Source organism: Pristiophorus japonicus, chromosome 1, assembly GCF_044704955.1.
Source record: "Pristiophorus japonicus isolate sPriJap1 chromosome 1, sPriJap1.hap1, whole genome shotgun sequence".
NCBI lineage: Eukaryota > Metazoa > Chordata > Chondrichthyes > Pristiophoridae > Pristiophorus > Pristiophorus japonicus.
In genome coordinates, this window is record NC_091977.1 from 167,413,500 (window position 1) to 167,436,258 (window position 22,759).

Genomic DNA, 22,759 nt, shown 5'->3' on the forward strand with positions numbered 1-22,759 from the left:
GATGGGGATTCGACAATGGTAATGTCATTCAATGTCAAGGGGCAGTGGTTAGACTCTCTCTTACTGGAGATGGTCATTGTCTGGCACTTGTGTGGTGCAAATGTCATTTGCCATTTATCAACCCAAGCCTGAATGTTGTCCAGGTCTTGCTGCATTCGGGCATGGACTGCTTCATTAGCTGAGAAGTTTGTGAATGGAATTGAACATTCTGCAGTCATCAGCGAACATCCCCACTTCTGACCTTATGATGGAGGGACGGTCATTGATGAAGCTGCTGAAGATGATTGGGCCTAGGATACTGTCCTGGGGAACTCATGTAGCGATGTCCTGGGGCTGAGATGTTTGACCTCCAACCACCACAACCATCTTCCTTTGTGCTAGGTATGACTCCAGCCAGTGGAGAGTTTTCCCCTGATTCCCATTGATTTGTGCAAGTAACAACGGCCCAAAAGTTTTTCCTGATACAAATAAACCCTGCTTAATGCTCAGTGTAATCCCTTGTATGAGCAGTTGGATTTCTCTAAACATGCAGGATGAAGTTAGTGTAGCCAGGTCACACATAGTGCTCCTCAAGAGTCGCAGTGCGGATTTTGTCCCCTACGGGGCACAACGGACATGGTTTTTGCAGCGCGACAGCTGCAGGAAAAATACAGAGAACAGCGCCAGCCCTTATACATGGCCTTCTTCGATCTGACACTCTTCTCAATCTTCCTCGCTGCCATGCTCCACCTCACAGTCGACAAGCTCCCCGCTGGAGTGGAATTAAACTACAGAACCAGTGGGAACAGGTTCAACCTTTTCCGTCTCCAGGCCAGGTCAAGGACCACCACAATCTCTGTAGTCGAGCTACAGTACGCGGACGACGCTTGCGTCTGCGCACACACAGAGGCTAAACAACAGGACATAGTCGATATATTTACTGAAGCGTACGAAAGCATGGGCCTTACGCTATACATCATTAAGACAAAGGTCCTCCATCAGCCTATCCTCGCCGCATAACACTGCCGCTCCCCAGTCATCAAGATCCACGGCGTGACCCTGGACAACGTGGACCACTTCCCGTATCCCGGGAGCCTCCTATCAACAAGAGAAAGCATTGACAACGAGAGCCAACACCGCCTCCAGTGTGCTAGTGCAGTCTTCGGCCGCCTGAGGAAAGCAGTGTTTGAAGACCAGGCCCTCAAAACTACCACCAAGGTCATGGTCCACAGGGCTGTAGTAGTACCCGCCCTCCTGTATGGCTCAGAAGCATATTCTACATTTACATGCAAAAGAATTAAAGTATTATTAGCCACAGTTTTATTAATGTCTGTCATGTGATAAAAGCACATGAACAGATGAGCAGTAAATACCCATCTTTGACATACTATAATTAAAACATTATTTCCCCAATTGAACTGAACATCAGCTGATAAATCCCTAACCATATTTCTTAAACTATCTGGGGACTCATCCATTTAAGTAAAATGTCACAACAGTGTAGATCACAAATGCCTCTTTTCCTGTGACTTGACATGACAGCTGAGATGCAACTCACATACTTGTTGCTGGTTGTCTTGTGTGGAATTATTGCACGTGGCAATAATCAGTAAGCTCAGTGACCTCTGGCAAAGTATGTGGATACTGAAATCAAAAAATGGAAATTGGGCAGATTCTATAATAGGCAGAGTAATCTACTCTGCCGTTTTACCATCCAAGCAGTGAAGGAAAAAATTACCCCACAGATGTCACATGAGGATAGGATCAGACTTCACTATGATGTCTCAGGTGGATTCCACTGTCGTCACATGTATGAAGGACAGACATTTGTACAAGGTACTGGAGGGTGTGTGAAATTTCATCCTCGCAACAGTTAATTCTCTTCAGAAGAGAAGAGAAAGAAGGAAAAATAAAAACAAAGGGCCTGAAATTGCGCTCTCCACTGGCACATACGAAGTGTGCACGTGCCCGTGGGGTCCTCATAAGTTGCGGGTTTAGGTCAGCGAAGCGCATGCGCCTAATCCTGGCACTTGCGATCTGTCAAAAATTCATTTGACGGATCGCGCACATGCAAAGGAAAGGGCCTCCATGGGCAGAGAGTTGGGCTATTTGTAAGGCCTGCTTTTACCTGCGTAAGACTTTTTAAAAAATAGAAAAATAAAATGTTATCACTCATATATATTAAAAACCCTGTCCATTAAGGTAAGTTTATTTTCAGCCCTGTTAACACATATTTTTTTTTAAATTAAAATTTTGTCTAAAATAGTGAATTAAATTGCATTTTAATTAATTTTAAATATTAAAAAAAAAATTTATTTTCAGTGTTTGTGTTTTTTTGGGGGTATTCCCATTCATACTTACAGCAGTTCCGTACATATGGAACTCACATTCGTATGAATGGGGATTCCTCTACTCTGATGGGCTGGCCCACGAAACCCGTACGATCCTGGGATATGTGGGCCGCTATGCTGACCTTCGCATCGGGCCCCAGGACAACAAGTCATCAAACCTCCGGACCACCAAGTACTTTTGTAGAAATTATTGCGGTCCGAGGCATCCGCCTGCGGGAAGCCAACGATCGCAATTTCTGGTCCAAAGAATGCAGCTAATATTCAGCTGGTGTGGAGCTCAGCTCTTAAGCTCAATACAGAACACACCCACACTTAAATCTCATGAGTTGACATGCAAGCAGACAGGAAGCGTAAAGAGTCATATGCAAGAGATAACGGGTACTAATATGCTGAATAACATTGAACTCATCCACCTAGCAACCACTGGCTGTGGTGGAGTATTACACATCAAGGAGAGGTTATGTAGGTATCAGCTCCCCAAGTATTGTTGGACATTATCTGGACATTGCGTTTTAATATTTTCTCACTGCAGAAAAAACTGGAAGCCTGTTTGTGGGAGGGGCCCAGGTACTTTTCCATGTGATACTTGAAATCCACACCTGATGGGCAGGGGTGGTCTGGGAAGACAATGGCCAGGATAACTCACCACAGGTCATGGGCAAATGGAGGGTCCATTGTTAATCAATGTGAACTCGTCAGAGTTAGATCAGATGAACTGGTCAGTGATCAAGCCATTACCTGGATGATATAACCCCGAGAAGCGGGAAACCAGAACAATCAAAAGCCATTAAGCCCCAGACCGGTTGGAAGCGAAAAACCATCACTGGACTCAAAACAGGAAGCCTCAAAACAAGGAAAATCTTTATTGGGCCAGAAAAGGCAAACAGTTTTTGCATATAAAAGGGGCTGTGTGGCCACATCTCTCTCTCTCTCTTTGCTCTCGCTTGCTTCGCCTCTACAAGAACTGAGCACTCTGTGTGGGACGGAGAGAAAAAACCAGTACGGAACCAGAAGAGACACGTTTTCACCGGGAGATGCAGTGAGTAAGCCAACGGATCGGTGAGCATCATCCCTGCCCACACATCTTGAAGATAGCCACTGTGTGAGGAGGTGTAGTGGGTTCTCCCAACCAAGCCTTAGTAAGGGTTTTCGTGGAGAGGTTTTGCTGCAAGGACCATAGGGGTGTACACTGTGGATCCGAGCAGAGGGTTTAGACGTTGGGTACTTCGCGACAGAGGCGGTTTAGATGCGCCAGGGTATTGTATGGTATTATATCATTACTGTGTTCACTTGTTTTGCTGTGTTGGAGTAGCTTTAATAAAAGCATTGCCGGTTGAGACCGAGGTATTTGTCCGTTGCATTTGTTCAGTACAGTAATCACTCCCAGGTCGTGAATTATTGTAACGTGGAGGTGCATCGAAAACACCCATGGGAAACTACTTACAGTTACAATTATAAAACTAATCATTGTGAACAATGATAACTTCAAGCAACAAGGACTGACAAGTAACTGGGTCATTTCAATCAATGTAACATTATAACATTGGAAACAAAACCAATTTCAAAGCAATTTTGGAAAATGCAACGCTACATGCTTAATTTGCGGAATGTTTTGAAGTTCAACAAAGTGAAAGTAATTTTAAATACTAGTTTCAAAATACAAACATATTTTATCATTTGTTGACAAATATAATATATAACCGATAAAAAGATTTTATGACCCTTAAATGTACCAAGCAAAATTAAAATCAAAATAAAATATTTTATCTAAATTTGACTTCACTCATTGGCTGAAGCAGCATGAGAAAACATGGAACAAGAAAGGGCCCTGCAGGCCCTCAAGCCTCTATCTTCCATAGACCACATACAAGCTACACTATCATGAACTTTACTCCATTTATTTAGTATGCAGAGGCAAAGTTCTACGTAAATTCTCTTGGGTCCATAAATAAAATCAACAAAAAGCCCAGATTATTCAACAACCTCACAGCTCCCTGCTATCCTTAAATTATTCGTCTTGGCCTGAAAGCCTAGAAACTATGGGCCCAAGTTTCCACAGGATAAAAAACGGGCGCCCCTCCGAGCTGGGCGCCCGTTTTACGCGCCTAAAACAGCGGCAGAAAAAAAACGCGCTATCCTCGAGCGCTTTGCAGCTCCTTGTCTGTTTGGCGCGGCGCCCAGGGGGGCGGAGCCTACACTCGTGCCAATTTTGTAAGTGGGAGGGGGCGGGTACTATTTAAATTAGTTTTTCTCCTGCCGGCAACGCTGCGCGTGCGCGTTGGAGCGTTCGCGCACGCGCAGTGTGAAGGAAACATTGGCACTCGGCCATTTTTGTAGTTCTTTGTAGCTGTTTAATTTTTGAAAATTTTGTAATAAAAGCACATTGCCATCAGCACTGAGGTTTCCCTTCTCACTGTCTCCTTCCCCTCCCTCCCCTCCGCGGCAACAAACGGCGGTTTCCTTCCCCACCCCCCGCGGGAGCGAACGATGGCTGAAGCACTTTCATACAGGTAGGAAGATGGTTTATTTAATCTTTTCTTTGCTTATAAATGTTTATTCAGGTTGGATTTATTTGTATAATATTTATAGAAGTATAAATAAGGATTTATTGTAGAATTTAATGACTTCCCTTCCCCTCCCTCCCCCCCCACCTCGTTCTGGACGCCTAATTTGTAATCTGCGCCTGATTTTTTAATGTGTAGAACAGGTTTTTTCAGTTCTACAAAAATCTTCACTTGCTCCATTCTACTTTAGTTTGGAGTACGTTTTCACTGTGGAAACTTTCAAATCAGGCGTCAGTGGCCGGACCCGCCCCCTTTTGAAGAAAAAATTCTGTTCCAAAGTAGAACTGTTCCACCTGACTAGAACTGCAGGAAAAAAAAATGTGGAGAATTGCGATTTCTAAGATAGTCTGTTCTCCACCAGTTGCTCCTAAAAATCAGGCGCAAATCATGTGGAAACTTGGGCCCCATTAGTCTAAATTTTACAATCAATCAGAAAATCCAAAACATTATGTTCTGTGGAGTACTTGGTGACTTCACTATACTGGAGTAGTTTTGTAAGGCATGGAGCCTCATTAGACAGGAGTGCAGGTTGAAGATGGGGCTAGATTTTATAAGGCTAGTTCTGCGAGCTGTGCTTCTTACTAGCAAAGCTCCACACCAGCAGGAGAACCTCATATAAATCACAAATACTATCTCCAGAAAGACAATAATTCAGCTCCTTTGAAAAGGAGTTTGAATCATAGAATGGTTACAGCACGGAAGGAGGCCATTCGGCCTGTCGAGCCCATACAGGCTTTCTGCAAGAGCATTTCAACTAGTCCCACTCCCCCACCCTTTCCCCATAGCCTTGCATTTGTTTTCTTTCAGGTACTTATCCAACTCCCTTTTGAAAGCAGTGATTGAGTCTGCCTCCACCACCCTTTCAGGCAGTGCAATCCAGATCCTAACCACATCATCTTAAGTTAATCATCTGAATTACAACTGCTTTTGATGGGAGCTACTTCATTCTATATCACACGTACAAGTGTGAGGAGAAATGTTTAGTATTGCCTCAGTCTTAACTTGAAACCTGTGTCCTCTTATGCTATGCTTGTCGTCAAAGCTAAAAAGTGTGCTTATATCATTAATCCTTCTTGACATTTTAAAACTTGAATAATGCCCCTCCCAATCATTGGAATGAGATCAAAAGTCATTTAAGTATATATTGTTATGACATTACTTGCCAAAATCCCATTTTACTACGCAATAATTATAGTGTAGCTAAACGTACCTTACTAGTTGAGCTTATTGGTTTAGAACCTTCTGCCTTAGCAAGCTGACCAATCTTTGTTTTTTCCTGTAGGGAAGGGAAAAAAGAAAGTTTCATATCACATACCCAAAGACAGTATCTATTACTCAGATTTTATTTACCTAAACAAAAATGTAATTAGCCACATCTTGTAGCTAATGTATTGGACAACACTGGTTTAGTGGCATGGAAATGTACGAAGATAGTTTCCAGAACACCTAAAATATCACCAAGAAACTAGAAAAACAAAACTAGTAAACGAGCACTGATGACATTTATCATATCTGTGCAGACACTTTACACATGAATACACACATTGGGCCCAAGTTTCCACATGATTCGCACCTGATTTTTAGGAGCAACTGGTGGAGAACGGACTATTTTAGAAATCGCAATTCTCCACATTTTTTTTTCTGCAGTTCTAGTCAGGTAGAACAGTTCTAGTTTAGAACAGAATTTTTTCTTCAAAAGGGGGCGTGTCCGGCCACTGACGCCTGATTTGAAAGTTTCCACAGTGAAAATGTACTCCAAACTAAAGTAGAATGGCGCCAGTGAAGATTTTTGTAGAACTGAAAAAACCTGTTCTACACATTAAAAAATCAGGCGCAGGTTACAAATTAGGCGTCCAGAACGAGGTGGGGGGGAAGGGAACTCATTAAATTTGACAATAAATCCTTATTTATACTTCTACAAATATTATACAAATAAATCCAACCTGAATAAACATTTATAAGCCAAGAAAAGATTAAATAAACCATCTTCCTACCTGTGTGAAAGTGCTTCAGCCAGGGAGAATTCTGCAGCTGTTCGTGCTGCTGAGCGAGGGAGGGAGAGAGAGAGAGAGAGAGGGGGGCGGGAGGGAGGGAGGGAGAGAGAGGGGGGGAGGGGAGGGGGGGTCGGGGGAGCGGGTGTTGGGTCGGGGGGGGGGGGGGGGAGAGCGGGCCTCGGGTCGGGGCGGGCGGGGGGGGGGGGCGGGGAGCGGGTCTCGGGTCTCTGTCGGGGGAGGGGGGGGGGAAGAGAGTGGGTGTCGGGACGGGGCGTGGGGGGGGAAGCGGGTCTCGGGTCTCGGTCGGGGCGGGGGGGAGCGGGTGTCGGGTCGGGTAGGGTCTGGTCGGCGGGGGGGGGAGCGAGTGTCGGGTCTGGTCGGGCGGGGAGCAGGAACTGGCCGTGGGAGGAGCCTCATTCACGCAGCCCCAGTGAGGCCATTGGGCCAGGGCTAGGGGCTGCGTGCTTCCCACACAGTTCGGCGCCTGGAGCTACTGCACTTGCGTGCCGACTGTAGCGCGCATGTGCAGAGGTCCCGGCACTGTTTTCAGCGCAGGGACCTGGCTCCGCCCCCCCACAGCTCGTGCCGGCTGCGCCGAGTGCCACAGCTCGGAGGGGCGCCCGTTTTTTTTCTTGTGGAAACTTGGGCCCATAGTTCCCAACAGGCTCTGTTACATTAAAGAACCTGCAGAGCAACAACAACCTGTCAAGTTTGCGGTAAATGAAAGGTTAATTGCTGAAGCAATACGTTCTTTGCTAAACATAGGAACATAGAAACATAGAAAATAGGTGCGGGAGCAGGCCATTCGGCCCTTCGAGCCTGCACCACCATTCAATATGATGATGGCTGATCATGCAACTTCAGTACCCAATTTTTGCTTTCTCTCCATACCCTTTGATCCCTTTAGACGCAAGGGCCACATCTAACTCCCTTTTGAACGCACTGGCCTCAACAACTTTCTGTGGTAGAGAATTCCATAGGTTCACAATTCTCTGAGTGAAGAAGTTTCTCCTCATCTCGGTCCTAAATGGCTTACCCCTTATCCTTGGACTGTGACCCCTGGTTCTGGACTTCCCCAACATCGGGAGCAAAGCAGAAAGTGAAGCAAGAACATCCCTCCCACTCTATGTAAGAATTCGGCGAAAACATCGACAGCAAAAGCATAAACTTTTGGACTTATTCTTTTGAATTTTAAGTTTTGGAACTTGGCTGTTACTGCACAAGGACAGACAGCACTGAAGTGGGACAAGTCCAAACAAGTCCCACAGGAATGCACATCAGGTGGGCAGGAAGATGGTTGATGGGGAGGGCCCTTTTTCATGTAATCAGTGAGAGATCAACAAGATTGGTTGGTGCTCAAGACACAAAGGAAGCCTTTCGAACAACCAGACCTGTTGGAGCCTTAGCGAGGAAACAGCCCAGTAACAAAGGAACAGGCCGAAGACATGATTTTGCTCTTTCAGTTGCACTGCCTCAGGGGAAGGACAGTTGAACTTTTGGCGCGAGAAGCAGCATTTTGCAGGTATAAGAGTGGCAGGTTTCGGCTGCCATCTCTCTCTCCCCTCTTCTACACCTGTTTGCGTCATTCAACGCACAAGGACTGAGCACTCCGTCTGGGACGGAGAAAAGAAACACCATCTATGAGCAAAGAGAGCCTCGCTATTTCGACTGGGAAGCTGACCTTGAGACTGGATTTGAATACCACAGATTGGTACAGAACCAGAAGATACACTCAATGGGAGAAGCAGCGAGTAAGCCAGAGGGGTAATTGATGAGCATTTATCCCAGCCCACACATCTTTAAGACCACCGCATAGTGTGAAAGGGTGTCGTGTGTCCCAACCAAGCCTTAGGGGTTTAGTGGGGAAGTTTTTGCATGTGTACACACATTCTGTTGGACAGATTCGGTGGTCCACTTTTGAATCAGAGCAGGGGTGTTTTAGTCGTGGGTACTTCGCGTTAGGGGCCTGTTCAGACGGGCCAGGGTTGTACGTTGTACTGTTTGTTTGTTTTACACCACCAAAGGTGTGGTTTACTGGGTGCGGGTGTGTGCTTTAACTTGAATAAAAGCATTGTGATGGTTGAGACCGAAAGATCTGGCTATAACTGTGTATTTCTGATCACTACTATAATTCCGGTGTCTAGGACTGTTGTAAGGGGCGTGATTTGAAACCACCAAGGGCAAAGCCACTTACATATATTCCAAAACTAATGCTGTCCTTGTGCCTATTGCAGGTGCAGGAACATGTATACAAAAAGCAAAACACTGCAGATGCTGGAAATCTGAAATAAAAACAGAGAATGCTGGAAATACTCAAAGTCAGAGAGCATTTGTGGAGAGAGAAACAGAGTTAACGTTTCAGGTCCATGACCTTTCATCAGAACGAAAGGTCATCGTTCGAACGAAAGGTCATCGACCTGAAATAATCGGCCGAAAGTCCCAGACTCGCTGGGTCCGTATGAAATACGCACGGACCCGGCGAGAACTCGCAAAAGCCGTTTTTTGGGGCGCAATGCGCATGCGTAAAAAAATCAACTTTTTAAAATCTGTTAAGATTTCTAAAGACAGATCCTCCACATCCCTGGGAAAAGGACATCGCGTGGGAGAGATTGGACTATTTACCCAACTCATGCCCAGTGAATGTCCTTCAAACTTTTATGCCTAGTAAAAGCAGGCGCATAGCTTACTTTTACCAGCGTAAGAGTTTTAAAACATGTAAAAAATAAATTTTAAAACTTATATTTATATTAAAAACCCTGTCCATTAGGGTAAGTTTATTTTTAAACACTATTAAAACACATTAAAAAAAATTCCAAAAAATATATTTTTTCTAAAACATTTAATTACATTTAATTTCAATTATATTTAAAATATATGAGGTGTTTTATTTATTTATTCTGTGTTTCGGTGTTTTAGGGGGTTTTCTCATTGATAATAATAGAAACTCGTACAAATGGAGTTCCCATTTTTATCAATGTATAGTGATTGGTGATCCACGTGACTCCAGCTTGTACGTACATGCGTTGCACAGCCTCTGGCCGGGATCCTACGTACCTCCAGGACCACCAAGTACTTTCGCAGATTTTTTTCTGGTCGGAGGCGTTTATATGAAGGAAGCCTCTGACCACAATTTTCCCCCATTAATTCGGTTTCTCTCTCCACAGATGCTGTCTGACCTACTGAGCATTGCCAGCATTTTCTGTTTTTATTGCTGGAACATGTCTGCTCATTTACAGCTCCCCAGGAAATCCCAGGGCAGCATAGTCAGGGTGGAAACCTGACATAACAGGTCACTGCCCTCTTCCTTCTTGCTATCTGGCAATCTGAATTTCAATTGTAATCACATTGAATGAATCTGTGCTAAATGAGGTATCCATGTTGGTTGTAGACTGTGGTCCTGAAGTCAACAGGGAACAATTCCAGCGTAACCGTCTTGTTCGTGTCTTCTAATGCTCACCCTGCAGAAGTTTGTGGGATCAGTGGGAGCTGGGAGGGCACCTAATTTACATGGGGCCAGTGAATGCCCGCACCATTGTAGGTGCATCTTGAGCACCCATCTGCTCCTGCAGCTGAAAAATGTAGTGCCTGTCCATCAAGGAGGGAGGAAGGTTGCTTCCACCACCTCCACCCCCGAAAGCCCCACTATGCATTCCCCTTCAGCTCCCTGTGCAACTTTTTTTTTTCCCCAATGGAGCTCCTAGGTGGGGTTCATCTGTGCAAGTCTGGAAGCCTGCACTCCTCTAATAAACTGGATCCCTACTGATTCAGGGAAGCTAGATTTTACAGCATAAGGAGTCCTTGTTTTAGCTCCACTTCCTTAATATCATGGGCCTTGTAAAGGTCAGACATGGGTTCCACCCCCATATAAGACCGTAACCAAGTTGCCTTTTTCTGGTAAGTTCCGCCAGACTCCCACTGGAATTATAAAATTTGGAAGCATTTTTTTGGTGTGGGGCTCATGGAAGGTAAAGGGAAGTAGCGCAGAACTGTTTGTTGGGCTAAAAGACTAATCTGTTGCATGTACAATTGTAGTCCAACGATACAGAAATAGAACACACGTGGATTATATTAAGTCAAAGCTTTCCATGCCAAGCAAACAATAAATTTATATTTTCACATCAGCAAATTATGACTCCTAAGAGCAGTTCAATAAATAGGTGGAAAATGTGCTGCAGCACTGCTTTGATGCAAACTAAACATACTGCATTGGAAATAAATCCAGCAGCGCAGGCATTAAGGAAGAAAACTACAAACATGCAGCTAGGATTTCCATTCCTGTCCTGGAAGTACATATTTGTGGGTATTAATTGAGAGCAGAAATGGGTTCGTCAGGATGGGAAAAAGCGCACGGCAGAGTGACCAAGTACAACCATGAAGGTTTGCTCTCTGATATCAGATTCATATTTGTGTGTAACAGAACCAGTCTCAGTAATGAAGGTGCCCTTTACAAAAAAGCAACCAACAGTTTAAATACCTCCAACAAATTTTAGATGCATGTGGTCTTATCAGAATACAAAACAAAATGGTAAATAGAATGCTCACTCAAGACACAGCACAATTGTGCACCTAGATGTGTCTCTGCAGACTATGTAATTGCTCTCTTGTATCCTCCAAGAAAAGACTGTACTGTATGACTCATATTCTAGTGCCAGTCCAATCGAGTACAGCACATAAAGCTACATGCCCCTGCAGACAAAGAATGGCTCAGAACAAAATGCTGTATAATTTGACATTGCACTCCCAACAAAGACATTCAGAACTAGTTTAAAGTACTGCGCAATATAATCATTAACCCACAAAAAAATCCAAATGCACATCTCAAAATATTCCTATTCATTTCTGCAGCATTTTACATTTTACCTCTCCGTTTTACATTACATAAAATGCATTTAACAGAGCTGACAGAATGCTGCAGTGCTTTTCTATATAAACATAATAAATAGGAGCAAGAGTAGGCCACTTGACCCCTCGAGCCTGCTCCACCATTCAATAAAATCATGGCTGACCTGATCATGGACTCAGCTCCACTTCACTGCCCACTCCCCATAACCCTTTACTCCCTTATCGCTCAAAAATCTGTCTATCTCCGCCTTAAATATATTCAATGACCCAGCCTCCACAGATCTCGGAGGCAGAGAATTCCGTAGATTTACAACCCCGAGAGAAGAAATTTCTCCTCAGTTTTAAATGGGCGGCCCCTTATTCTAGTTTTAGTTTCCCCTACGAGTGGAAATTTCCTCTCTGCACCCATCTTGTCGAGCCCCCTCATTATGTTATGTGTTTCAATAAGGTCACCTCTCATTCTTCTGAACTCCAATGTGTATAGGCCCAACCTACTCAACCTATCCTCATAAGTCAACTCACTCATCTCCAGAATCAACTAGTGAACCTTCCCTGAACAGCCTCCAATGCAAGTATATCCTTCCTGAAATAAAGAAACCAAAATTGTACGCAGTACTCCAGGTGTGGCCTCACCAATACCCTGTACGGTTGTAGCAGGACTTCTCTGCTTTTATACTCAATCCCCCTTGCAATAAAGGCCAACATTCCATTTGCTTTCCTGATTACTTGCTGTACCTGCATACTCACGTTTTGTATTTCATGCACAAGGACCCCCAGGCCTCTCTGTACTGCAGCACTTTGCAATTTTTCTCCATTTAAATTATAATTTGTTTTTCTATTATTTCTGCCAAAGTGGATAACCTCACATTTTCCCACATTATACTCCATCTGCCAAATTTTTGCCCACTCATTTAGCCGGTCTACATCCCTTTGCAGATTTCGTGTGTCCTCCTCACAATTTGCTTTCCCACCCATCTTTGTATCATCTTCAAATTTGGCTACATTACACTCGGTCTCTTCATCCAAGTCATTAATGTAGATTGTAAATAGTTGAGGCCCCAGCACCGATCCCTGTGGCACCCCCACTAGTCACTGTTTGCCAACCGGTAAATAACCCATTTATTTCGACACTCTGTTTTCTGTTAGTTAGCCAGTCCTCTATCTGTGCTAATATATTACTCCCCAACCCCTTGAACTTTTATCTTGTGCAGTAACCTTTTATGTGGCACCTTATTGAATGCCTTCTGGAAATCCAAATACATCACATCCACTGGTTCCCCCTTATCCACCCTGCTCGTTAGTTTGTCAAACATGATTTCCCTTTCATAAAACTATGCTGACTCTGCTTGATGGATCATGCTTTTCCAAATGTCCCGCTACTGCTTCCTTAATAATGGACTCCAGCATTTTCCCAATGACAGATGTTAGGTTAACTGGTCTAGTTTCTTGCTTTTTGTCTGTCTCCTTTTTCAAATCCTTCGAGCTGCACTGATGAACAGTTCCTGTACAATCTATTTGTTAGCAAGCCAGACAGAGTACTAGCTATAGTCATACATAATTCAGACATTAAAAGAGATTAAAAAAAACATATTTTTGGTTGACCAAACCAAATACAAAATCCAAGAATCCTGCAATGTTTAAATGGCTCACATTATATATATTTACTCATTCTTTCGATATCCTGAAGGAAAAAAATCCTACTTTTCTGTTGCCTTCTTGCACCTAATTTGTCCTCATTTAGCTCTACAGGAATAAGGCAGTCTGGGCTGGAGCTAAACAGCAAAGCTGCTTCCTATCAATCAGATGCGGCCATGTTTTTCAGAACAGAGTTGACATCCTCAAACATTTGCCTACCCGCCTTCCCAGTTGGAACGCATCTAATGTTTGACATACAGGCAGTTGTTGGGAATCCAGATTGGAATATGTTTAGCAAATACTCAAGGTACACGATGCGTCTGCAAAGTTTGGTGCTAAGGACACGAGCTTGCTACAGTCTTTTAATTATATTGATGTTTTGCCTGAATAGGATTACAAAAATATGGTGGGTAAAATTCAACTTTGCTTTGAGCGCAAAATGGGCAATAGTTCAAGGGAATGGGGAGATGAATGAAAGATGAGGGCTAAGGATGGGATGGGGGCTAAGGATGGGAAGGGAGCTGTTGAGGGCCAAATTCTCTTTGTAAACCTTCTCTGTAAAATATAGCATTTTGTGGTTCTTTTCTTCACCTCACAAAGCCATGCCACCCACCCAAAAGGAATGAAGAAAAATGAATCAGAAAAGCAAGTGTGTGTAGGGGTAAAAGCAAAAAAAGTTAGGGAGAGAGAAGCGGATGAGATGAGAAAGAGAGACACAGAAGAAGCAAAGGTGAGACACAGACCAGGAATTTCCTTTGAGCTAAAACCCCACTTACACATTAAAACAGGGTTTCTGCTGAACTTCTGACAAAGTTGCTGTGAAAAACCAGGATCAGCTTCATGGAAATTCTTAGCAATAGAGAGAAAAACATTAATATAGAGACAACAGAGACAGACAAGTGAGAGACTGTATTCTCCAACTTACCTTGTACAACACCACGAGATCTGCTCGTAACTAGTAAAATCTGAATTATTCCCCATTTTCCTCAGTGGAAGTTTTTCCTTGTCTATGGTTAACAAGTCCTTGACCTCATCTGTTTCATTTCCTGCAATTCTGCATTCACTCCCTCTCCCCAATTTCACAGCAACAACTGAATCTCTCCGATTTTCAACTTCCTCACCAGCCTCTGCTCTGCCAGATCACCTGGCACTATTTAGCATATCTTTCTCTTCTGGAGGGATCAATCTATCCATGACATTTCCCACTGCAACACTCTTGTTCGCTCTTCCATCACCCCACTTCCAGTTGCATTCCCTGGTATTTTCTCATGCTACTGCAGTAGATGCCACACCGCTCTATTTGCTTTTTCCCTCTTCCCTCCCTCCCCTCCCCGCCCCGTCCGCTTCATATTTTATTCAGCCCCATGAAAGGGTTTGCTTATCTCTCAGTTTCCAGTTCTGATAAGGGTCTATATCCTAACTGCTAATCTGACTTTTCTCTTTAAGCGACAGCTTGGCTCAGTTGGTAGCACTCTCATCTCGAGCTTACAATGTTATAGCGTTTTTCGTATCCTCATGACATCCCAACGCACCTCATGGAAATTAACTACTTTTGCAGTATAGTCAGTTATCATATAGCTAATTTATGCACAGCAAGGTCCCACAAAGAGCAATGAGATACATGACAAGGTTGGTTGAGGGATAAATGTTGACTAGGACACCAGAAGAAGTCCCCAGCTCGTCTTAGAACATTTTTCATTGCCACCTGAGAAGACAGATGGGGCTTCAGTTTAATATCTCCGTCAGTGCAGCACTCCCGAGTGTCATCATAGATTATGGGCTAAGATTATGACCAAGACTCACACATAACCTCTGGGTTGTGGCCCCATTATGGATGTGAACACATAATCTAGGCCAACATTTCAATGTAGTACTGAGGTTATGCTGCATTGGCAGAGATGCTGACCTTTGGATGAGGAGTTAAACCTGCCTGTTCAGGTAGATATACAAAAATCCCATAGCATTAATTGAAGAAGAGCAGGGACTTCTCATGATGCTCTGGCCAGCATTTCTTTCTTCACTGGAAGCTGCTCAAAAAACAAAGGAATACATTTTAAATGTTTATTTTCATGGGGACAAAAACATTCTAGCCCACTGTGAGTGGTACCTTCTCCTGCCCCACACCGCGCCACCCCCGGCACCTCCCATCAGCCCAACCTGCAGAAGAGCGTCCATTTGGCATTCACAGTTAACACTCTGTCATTTAAACAAGGCAAATATAATTCAAACCACTCCACCAACTTCTCACTTGTTTCAGATAGAAATCAAAGATTGCCCCCATCAAGTTCATAGACCCCCTCCAAATATCTGTGGTAGAGATTGTTAGGAACATCTCCACCATCGATATTTGGATGGAGTGCTTGCACCAGGCAACAGTGATTGTGAAAGCTGCCAGATTATGAAAACCCAACTGGTTCACTAATGTCCTTCAGGAAAGGACACCTGCCCTACTTGATCTGACTTACACCTAACTCCAGTCCCATGGTAGTTGACTTGTAATGCCCTCTGAAGTGGCTTAGTAAGCCACTCCGTTGTAAAATCAATAACTACAAGGCGGCGCATCATCATCTTCTCAGGGCACCTAGAGATGCCAGTGTTGCCCATATCAAGAGACCAAATGGAGAAAAAAAGAATCTGTAATCTCATTTCATCCCCTTCTAGCTTATTTATTCTCCATCAGCAGTGCGCCACTGACTGAATAGAGACCAACCAGAAGCTTCATTTTCCCAACCAGTTTCCATCAAGTTATTTCTAAAAAGAAAAAGAAAATGGCCTGCAATCATAGAGCAAACATTCCAACAGGGATTCTCACTGACCTGAGTTGCTGCAATGCATCTACTCTTTTGAGATGGATGAAAATAAGATAGATGCCTACAAAGGTGGGACTGGAAACATACACAAATATGTTTTAATGAAAAGCTGCTCGAGTGCCTCTTTACTGACACTTGCAGATTTGCTAGGCCAATGAGATCAATATTGTTCATAGTTGCAGAGTTACACCTGTTGTTGCTATCAGTAAAAGCTAAAGGTGCATGATTAAAACTAAAATTAGAATTGTGCTATCAGATTTTTCTGAGATTTAATTTTTCTTTCCATCAAATGCAAAATACAACTGAAATCAATGACGAACTCCCATTTAGGTCGATGTAATTGTCTAATACCGTCATTTCTGTTTTCAAAAGAGCTGCATTTTTTTGGAAAGGAATCTTGAAATAGAAACACAGCCCATAACATACATGTCAGGCAGTCAGCCAAACATGGGTGGTGGGGAAACTTCGAGAGACCATAGTCCAGGACAAAATCAATTCTCACTTTGATGAATATGGGTTAGTAAATGACAGCCAGTGTGGATTTGTTAAAGGCAAATTGTGCCTGAGTAACAGTCAACTCATTCTTTGATGAAATAACAAAGAGGGTTGATAGAAACATAGAAAATAGGTGCAGGAGTAGGCCATTCGGCTCTTCGAGCCTGCACCACCATTCAATAAGATGGCTGATCATTCACCTCAGTACCCCTTTCCTGCTTTCTCTCCATACCTCTTGATCCCTTTAGCCGTAAGGTCCATATCTAACTCCCTCTTTAATATATCCAATGAACTGGCTTCAACAACTCTCTGCAGCAGGGAATTCCACAGGTTAACAACTCTGAGTCAAGAAGTTTCTCCTCATCTCAGTCCTAAATGGCCTACCCCTTATCCTTAGACTATGTCCCCTGGTTCTGGACTTCCCCAACATCGGGAACATTCTAGCCGCATCTAACCTGTCCAGTCCTGTCAGAATTTTATATGTTTCTATGAGATCCCCTCTCATCTTTCTAAACTCCAGTGAATATAGGCCCAGTCGATCCAGTCTCTCATCATATGTCAGTCCTGCCATCCCGGGAATCAGTCTAGTGAACGTTCGCTGCACTCCCTCAATAGCAAGAACGTCCTTCCTCAGATTAGGAGACTAAAATTGAACACAATATTCCAGGTGAGGCTTCACCAAGGCCCTGTACAACTGCAGTAAGACCTCCCTGCTCCTATACTCAAATCCCCTAGCTATGAAGGCCAACATACCATTTGTCTTCTTTACCGCCTGCTGCACCTGTATGCCAACTTCCAATGACTGATGAACCATGACACCCAGGTCTTGTTGCACCTCCCCTTTTCCTAATCTACTTTGCCACCATTCAGATAATATTCTGTCTTCGCGTTTTTGCCCCCAAAGTGGATAACTTCACATTTATCCACATTATACTGCATCTGCCATGCATTTGCCCGCTCACCTAACCTAAGTCACCCTGCAGCCTCTTAGCGTCCCCCTCACAGTTCACACCGCCACCCAGTTTAGTGTCATCTGCAAACTTAGAGATATTACACTCAATTCCTTCATCCAAATCATTGATGTATATTGTAAAGAGCTGGGGTCCCAGCACTGAGCCCTGTGGTACTCCACTCGTCACTGCCTGTCATTCTGAAAACTACCCGTTTATCCCGACTCTCTGCTTCCTGTCTGCCAACCAGTTCTCTATCCACATCAGTAAATTACCCCCAATACCATGTGCTTTGATTTTGCACACCAATCTCTTGTATGGGACCTTGTCAAAAGCCTTTTGAAAGTCCAAATACACCGCATCCACTGGTTCTCCTCCCTTGTCCACTCTACTAGTTACATCCTCAAAGTATTCTAGAAGAAGATTTGTCAAGCAGGATTTCCCTTTCATAAATCCACGCTGACTTGGACTGATCCCGTCACTGCTTTCCAAATGTGCTGCTATTTCATCTTTAATAATTGATTCCAACATTTTTCCCACTACTGATGAGAGGCTAACCAGTCTATAATTACCCGTTTTCTCTCTCCCTCCTTTCTTAATAAGTGGTGTTACATTAGCTACCCTCCAGTCCATAGGAATCGATCCAAAGTCGATAGACTGTTGGAAAATGATCACCAATGCATCCACTATTTGTAGGGCTACTTCCTTAAGTACTCTGGGATGCAGACTATCAGACCCCGGGGATTTATCGGCCTTCAATCCCATCAATTTCCCTAACACAATTTCTCGCCTAATAAGGATTTCCTTCAGTTCCTCCTTCTCACTGGACCGTCGGTCCCCTAGTATTTCCAGGTGGTTATTTAGAAGATGAAGGTAGTGCAGTTGATGTTGTGTATATGGACTTTCAAAAGGCACTTGACAAAGTACAACAAAATAGACTAGTTAGCAAAATTGAATCCCACGGGTTTAAAGGAGCAGGGGGCAGTGTGGACACGAAACTGGCTGCAAGATAGAAAAGAGAGTAGTAGTTAATGGTTCTTTTTTGGACTGAAGGGAAGTATAGTGGTGTCCCCCAGGGGTCAGTATTAGGACCACTGCTCTTTTTGATATACATTAATGACTTGGACTTGGGTATAGAGGACATAATTTTTAAGTTTGCAGATGAAAAATTGCTTGGAAATATAGCATACAATGAGGAGGATAGTAGCAAACTTCATTAGGACATAGACGGACTGGTGAACTGGGCAGGCACATGACAGATGAAATTTAATGCAGAGAAGTGCAAAGTCATGCATTTTGGAATGAAAAATGATTGAGAGTATAAACTAAAAATTACAATTTTAATGGGGGTGCGGGAACAGAGACCTGGGGTGTACATACACAAATCTTTGAAGCTGGCAAGACAAATTGATAAAGCTGTTAAAAAAAAATACTTGATTCTTGGCTTTATAATTAGAAGCGTAGAATACAAAAGCAAGGAAGTTATGCTAAATCTTTATAAATCACTGGTTAGACCTCAGCTAGCGTATTCAATCCAATTCTGGGCACCACACATTAGAAAGGACATCAAGGCCTTGGAGAGGGTGCAGAAGTGATTTATTAGAACGGTAACGGGGCTGAGGCAATTCAGTTGTCTGGAGAGACTGAGGAAGCTAGAATTGTTCTCCGCAGAGCAGAGAAGGTTAAAGGAAGATTTAATAGAGGTGTTCAAAATTATAAGGGGTTTTGATGGACTACATTGGGAGAAATTGTTTCTTTTTTTAAGAAGTACTCATGTGCCCAGGGATCCTTGCTGCCACAGAGAAATGAATAAACAGCAGCAAGTAGGTGACCACTCCCCCAACACTGCTTCAGAAATCTGTTGAAAGTTTCATTGCCCTGAGCTCTGTAACTCTGAGGAGCCTCCATTTGTTTTTTGTTCCTGCGTTAAATGTCATCAGAGAGAAATAAAACACAAGATTTGCCCGGTGAACAGGACCGTAAAAAACCCCGAAATGTTGGAATGTATACAGTTTGTGTGAAAATTGGATTTCAGTAAACAAAATAGCGATTAAAAATGTATGGTCTCGTTTTAAATCAATTAAAAAAAATCTTTGGCAAGTACTTGAATTAGAAGTTAAGAAAAAATTGGAGTTTAATCTAAAATGCTGTCTTTCCTGATGGGAAGACTTTTATTATGACGGCTTTACTAATGATTTCTGCTGTTTTAACGGATTCCTAATTTCTAAGCAAGTTTTAAAGGCACAAAGACTTAAAAAATTTTTTTTTGGATGATTATGCAAAGTCAAGTAATGACATCAGGCCTTCTTACAAACCTGTAAAGGAGTTAACCCTTTCCATTGACAGCTGTTTTATACTGGACATTATTTTATTAAGAAATCCAAATTAATAAAGACTCACCTGACAGATAGAGGAAATGGTGGGATATGCAGAATAAAAATAAAATAGAACTAGCCTATGTAATAATACTCACCTGATACAAATGAAAGAAAGATACTCAAACAAAACAAATTCAAGAGTTAAAAGCTAAGATAAATAAGCTGGAAGAGATTTTTTTTTCAAATGGACCAGACGGATAGTGCAGTGCGCAGTCATAGCACCATCACCTATGGCAATAGAGCCAATGTACCCCATGGTGGTTAAGTGTAGTCCACAAACCCAACCTAACCCTTACCTCCGATTTCACAGAGTGACCTCGACATGCATGGATAAAAGATGAGTAGACCAGAACCTAACACCTGGTGACGACCAGGCTATCTGTTTAAAATTTGCAGATAAAACACTCACCGAGATGGGACCGTAGCGGCTACTTCAACTCTGGAGACTCAGGATACTGGGGACCTTAAGGCCCACGCAAGCACTGGATAATGCAGATGGACTACGAGAGATCTAGCACACGCAGGAAAGACACAACTACATGAACTAGCTTTGTTTAATTTAACTGCCGAAATATGCATCCCAGCAGCCAAGGACTGGAGCAAGGACAGAACTTATTTTAACGCATGGCTATGTATAGTGTATTATATAAGGTTGTAATGCAGCAGGCTGCCGATGCCATGTGCGCCAGTAGATTCCGAGGACAGGAGCAAGTTCAAAGGACCAAAAGGGGAAGGGCACAGAAATCCAACTGGATGGAATTTCAGTTCTGGAAGCTCATGCCTGGGCGGACGAAGCTGTAAATGAAGCAGCCAAATCCACCCCGCAAGAGACAGAAGGGTGGGAACAGAACGGAGCAAAAGGGGGGTGGGACCCCAGGATGTTTAGGAAAACTGGCCAGCGGGATAAGATGAAGACCAAGGGAGGTCTCTGGAATATAAGGTGTATGTCCCGAAACGTGACATGGTAACAACACGGAGAAGCCGGTATGATCATGCACAGCGCAATCAGGAAGGAATACAACCTAAAAAGGGGGGCGGATGGAGTGTGGAGGAAAGATGACAATAAAGGTCCGGCTGGGACACCAAACATGCCCAAAGGGACCCTGGGAAGCCCTACCAGCGCCCTGACAACCACCCTGGGGACAACAACTCTTCCCAGCACAACCACGCAAGTCCCCCCATAAGCCCGTCCATAAAGACTGGAGCCAAAGGGGGGCTAGTAATAAAAAAAATCTAAAGAAAGGATATAATTTGGGGTGCGTCAGCGACTACTTAACCTAAACCTAATGGATATCATTTTTCCTAGCTTCTGTGGGAATGAAACTATAAGTCTATACCAGAACCTGACACAACGGATCCTCGAAGGCCCGGAATCCACTACCCTGAGATTTAATGTCAGAAAGGGAACAGGACAAGATCGAACAAAAAGGGGAATACTGGAAACACTAGGCACGGGTTATGCGGCACGGGTTACGACGATGAATTCCATAGACCTGTATGCAATAGATGACCGGGTTAACAACTTAACGTAAATCTTGAGGGGTTTACTGGGGAGGGACATGGATAACCAAGCCCTACAAGCGCAGTTGGGAGATGGCGTGGAAGGGGAACGGTTATAGGTGGCCCATACATTACAGAAGCATGCCAAGACAATAAATTTCATCCACGCAATGGGGATCGACATAAGTAAACGATTACAAGCCGAGATAGTTTGCTCCGGGTATGGGGCCTGTATTAAGTGAAGGACAACATAACTTGGAGCAACTCCAGAATGGGGACATACTAGATTGGATTCCGAACAGCATACTTAACAATTGGACTCTAGATAAAAAAATGAATAACACGTGCGAGGTACGAAGGAATAGTCACGCATGGGTGCCAAAATTCAGATGTATTACTGGGCGGGTGAATGTGATCAGTTTTGTGTTGTCCACACCACAATATGATGTAACAAAGGGAGACCCCTTATACCAGATCGATAATATCGGTGAAGTAAGAAACCAAACACGGTTGTGTTACTATCAGCCTGCCAGACGAGTGATTAAAATTAACAATAGTACCAAAGGCATTGACATAACCGACTGCTATAAAATTAACCAAGTGGTTTAATGTCGAGGTATGCCACGAATGACGAATGATGATTGCAGATTTCACCAAACAAACGGATGCATGCTGAGTATCACTCCTCTCGAACACGATTCCGAAACAATCGCTGCTCCACAAGGGAATGGAGATTTGGTGCGTGAGCACAGCAGCAGCCAACCCGACAATTAAGACCAGGGGAGGAGTCACCCACTGTGTCATCACCAACCCTAACTTCTGTTTCAGGCCCATGGGAAAAATAGACATAAATGGATACCACATACATCCCGAGACAACGGAAATCATCCACGGAACGGTCACGGATACCCTCCGAGAGGGGTACAAGGAGGCAGTATGGGAACCGCAAGAAAAACAGATACCCGAATTAAGTGAGGAACGATTGGTGCAATATTCAGCTGATGGAAGAAATAGACAAACCTACAAAGAGACACTAATGCAATGCTGGCCAACCAGCCTTGGTACTCAAAACTGTGGAACATTGGACTTAATATTCAGATCCACCCATGGATAAGAATTATATCACATGCACTTGTAGTAATACAAGGCCTGGTCCTGATGGTACTGGTTGGGCTAACATGTGCACGAATTAAACAGGCCAAATGATACGTCAGGGCACACACTATGATTAAGGCCAGAAGGGATGAAAATTTAAGCAGTC

General features: G+C 43.6%; 1 protein-coding gene across 23 annotated transcripts in view; it reads right to left on the minus strand.

Annotated features, from left to right (window-relative positions):
* cast (calpastatin) overlaps positions 1-22,759 on the minus strand; it is a 212,746-nt gene that overhangs the window by 128,779 nt on the left and 61,208 nt on the right. For 22 of the 23 annotated variants that reach the window (XM_070884722.1, XM_070884718.1, XM_070884626.1 and 19 more), the window contains one exon: positions 6,105-6,170. The exons of the other annotated variant lie outside the window; for it this stretch is intronic. In XM_070884722.1, the coding sequence (XP_070740823.1) occupies positions 6,105-6,170 (66 nt within the window). The remainder of the gene's footprint in view (positions 1-6,104; positions 6,171-22,759) is intronic. 23 annotated transcript variants of the gene reach the window in all.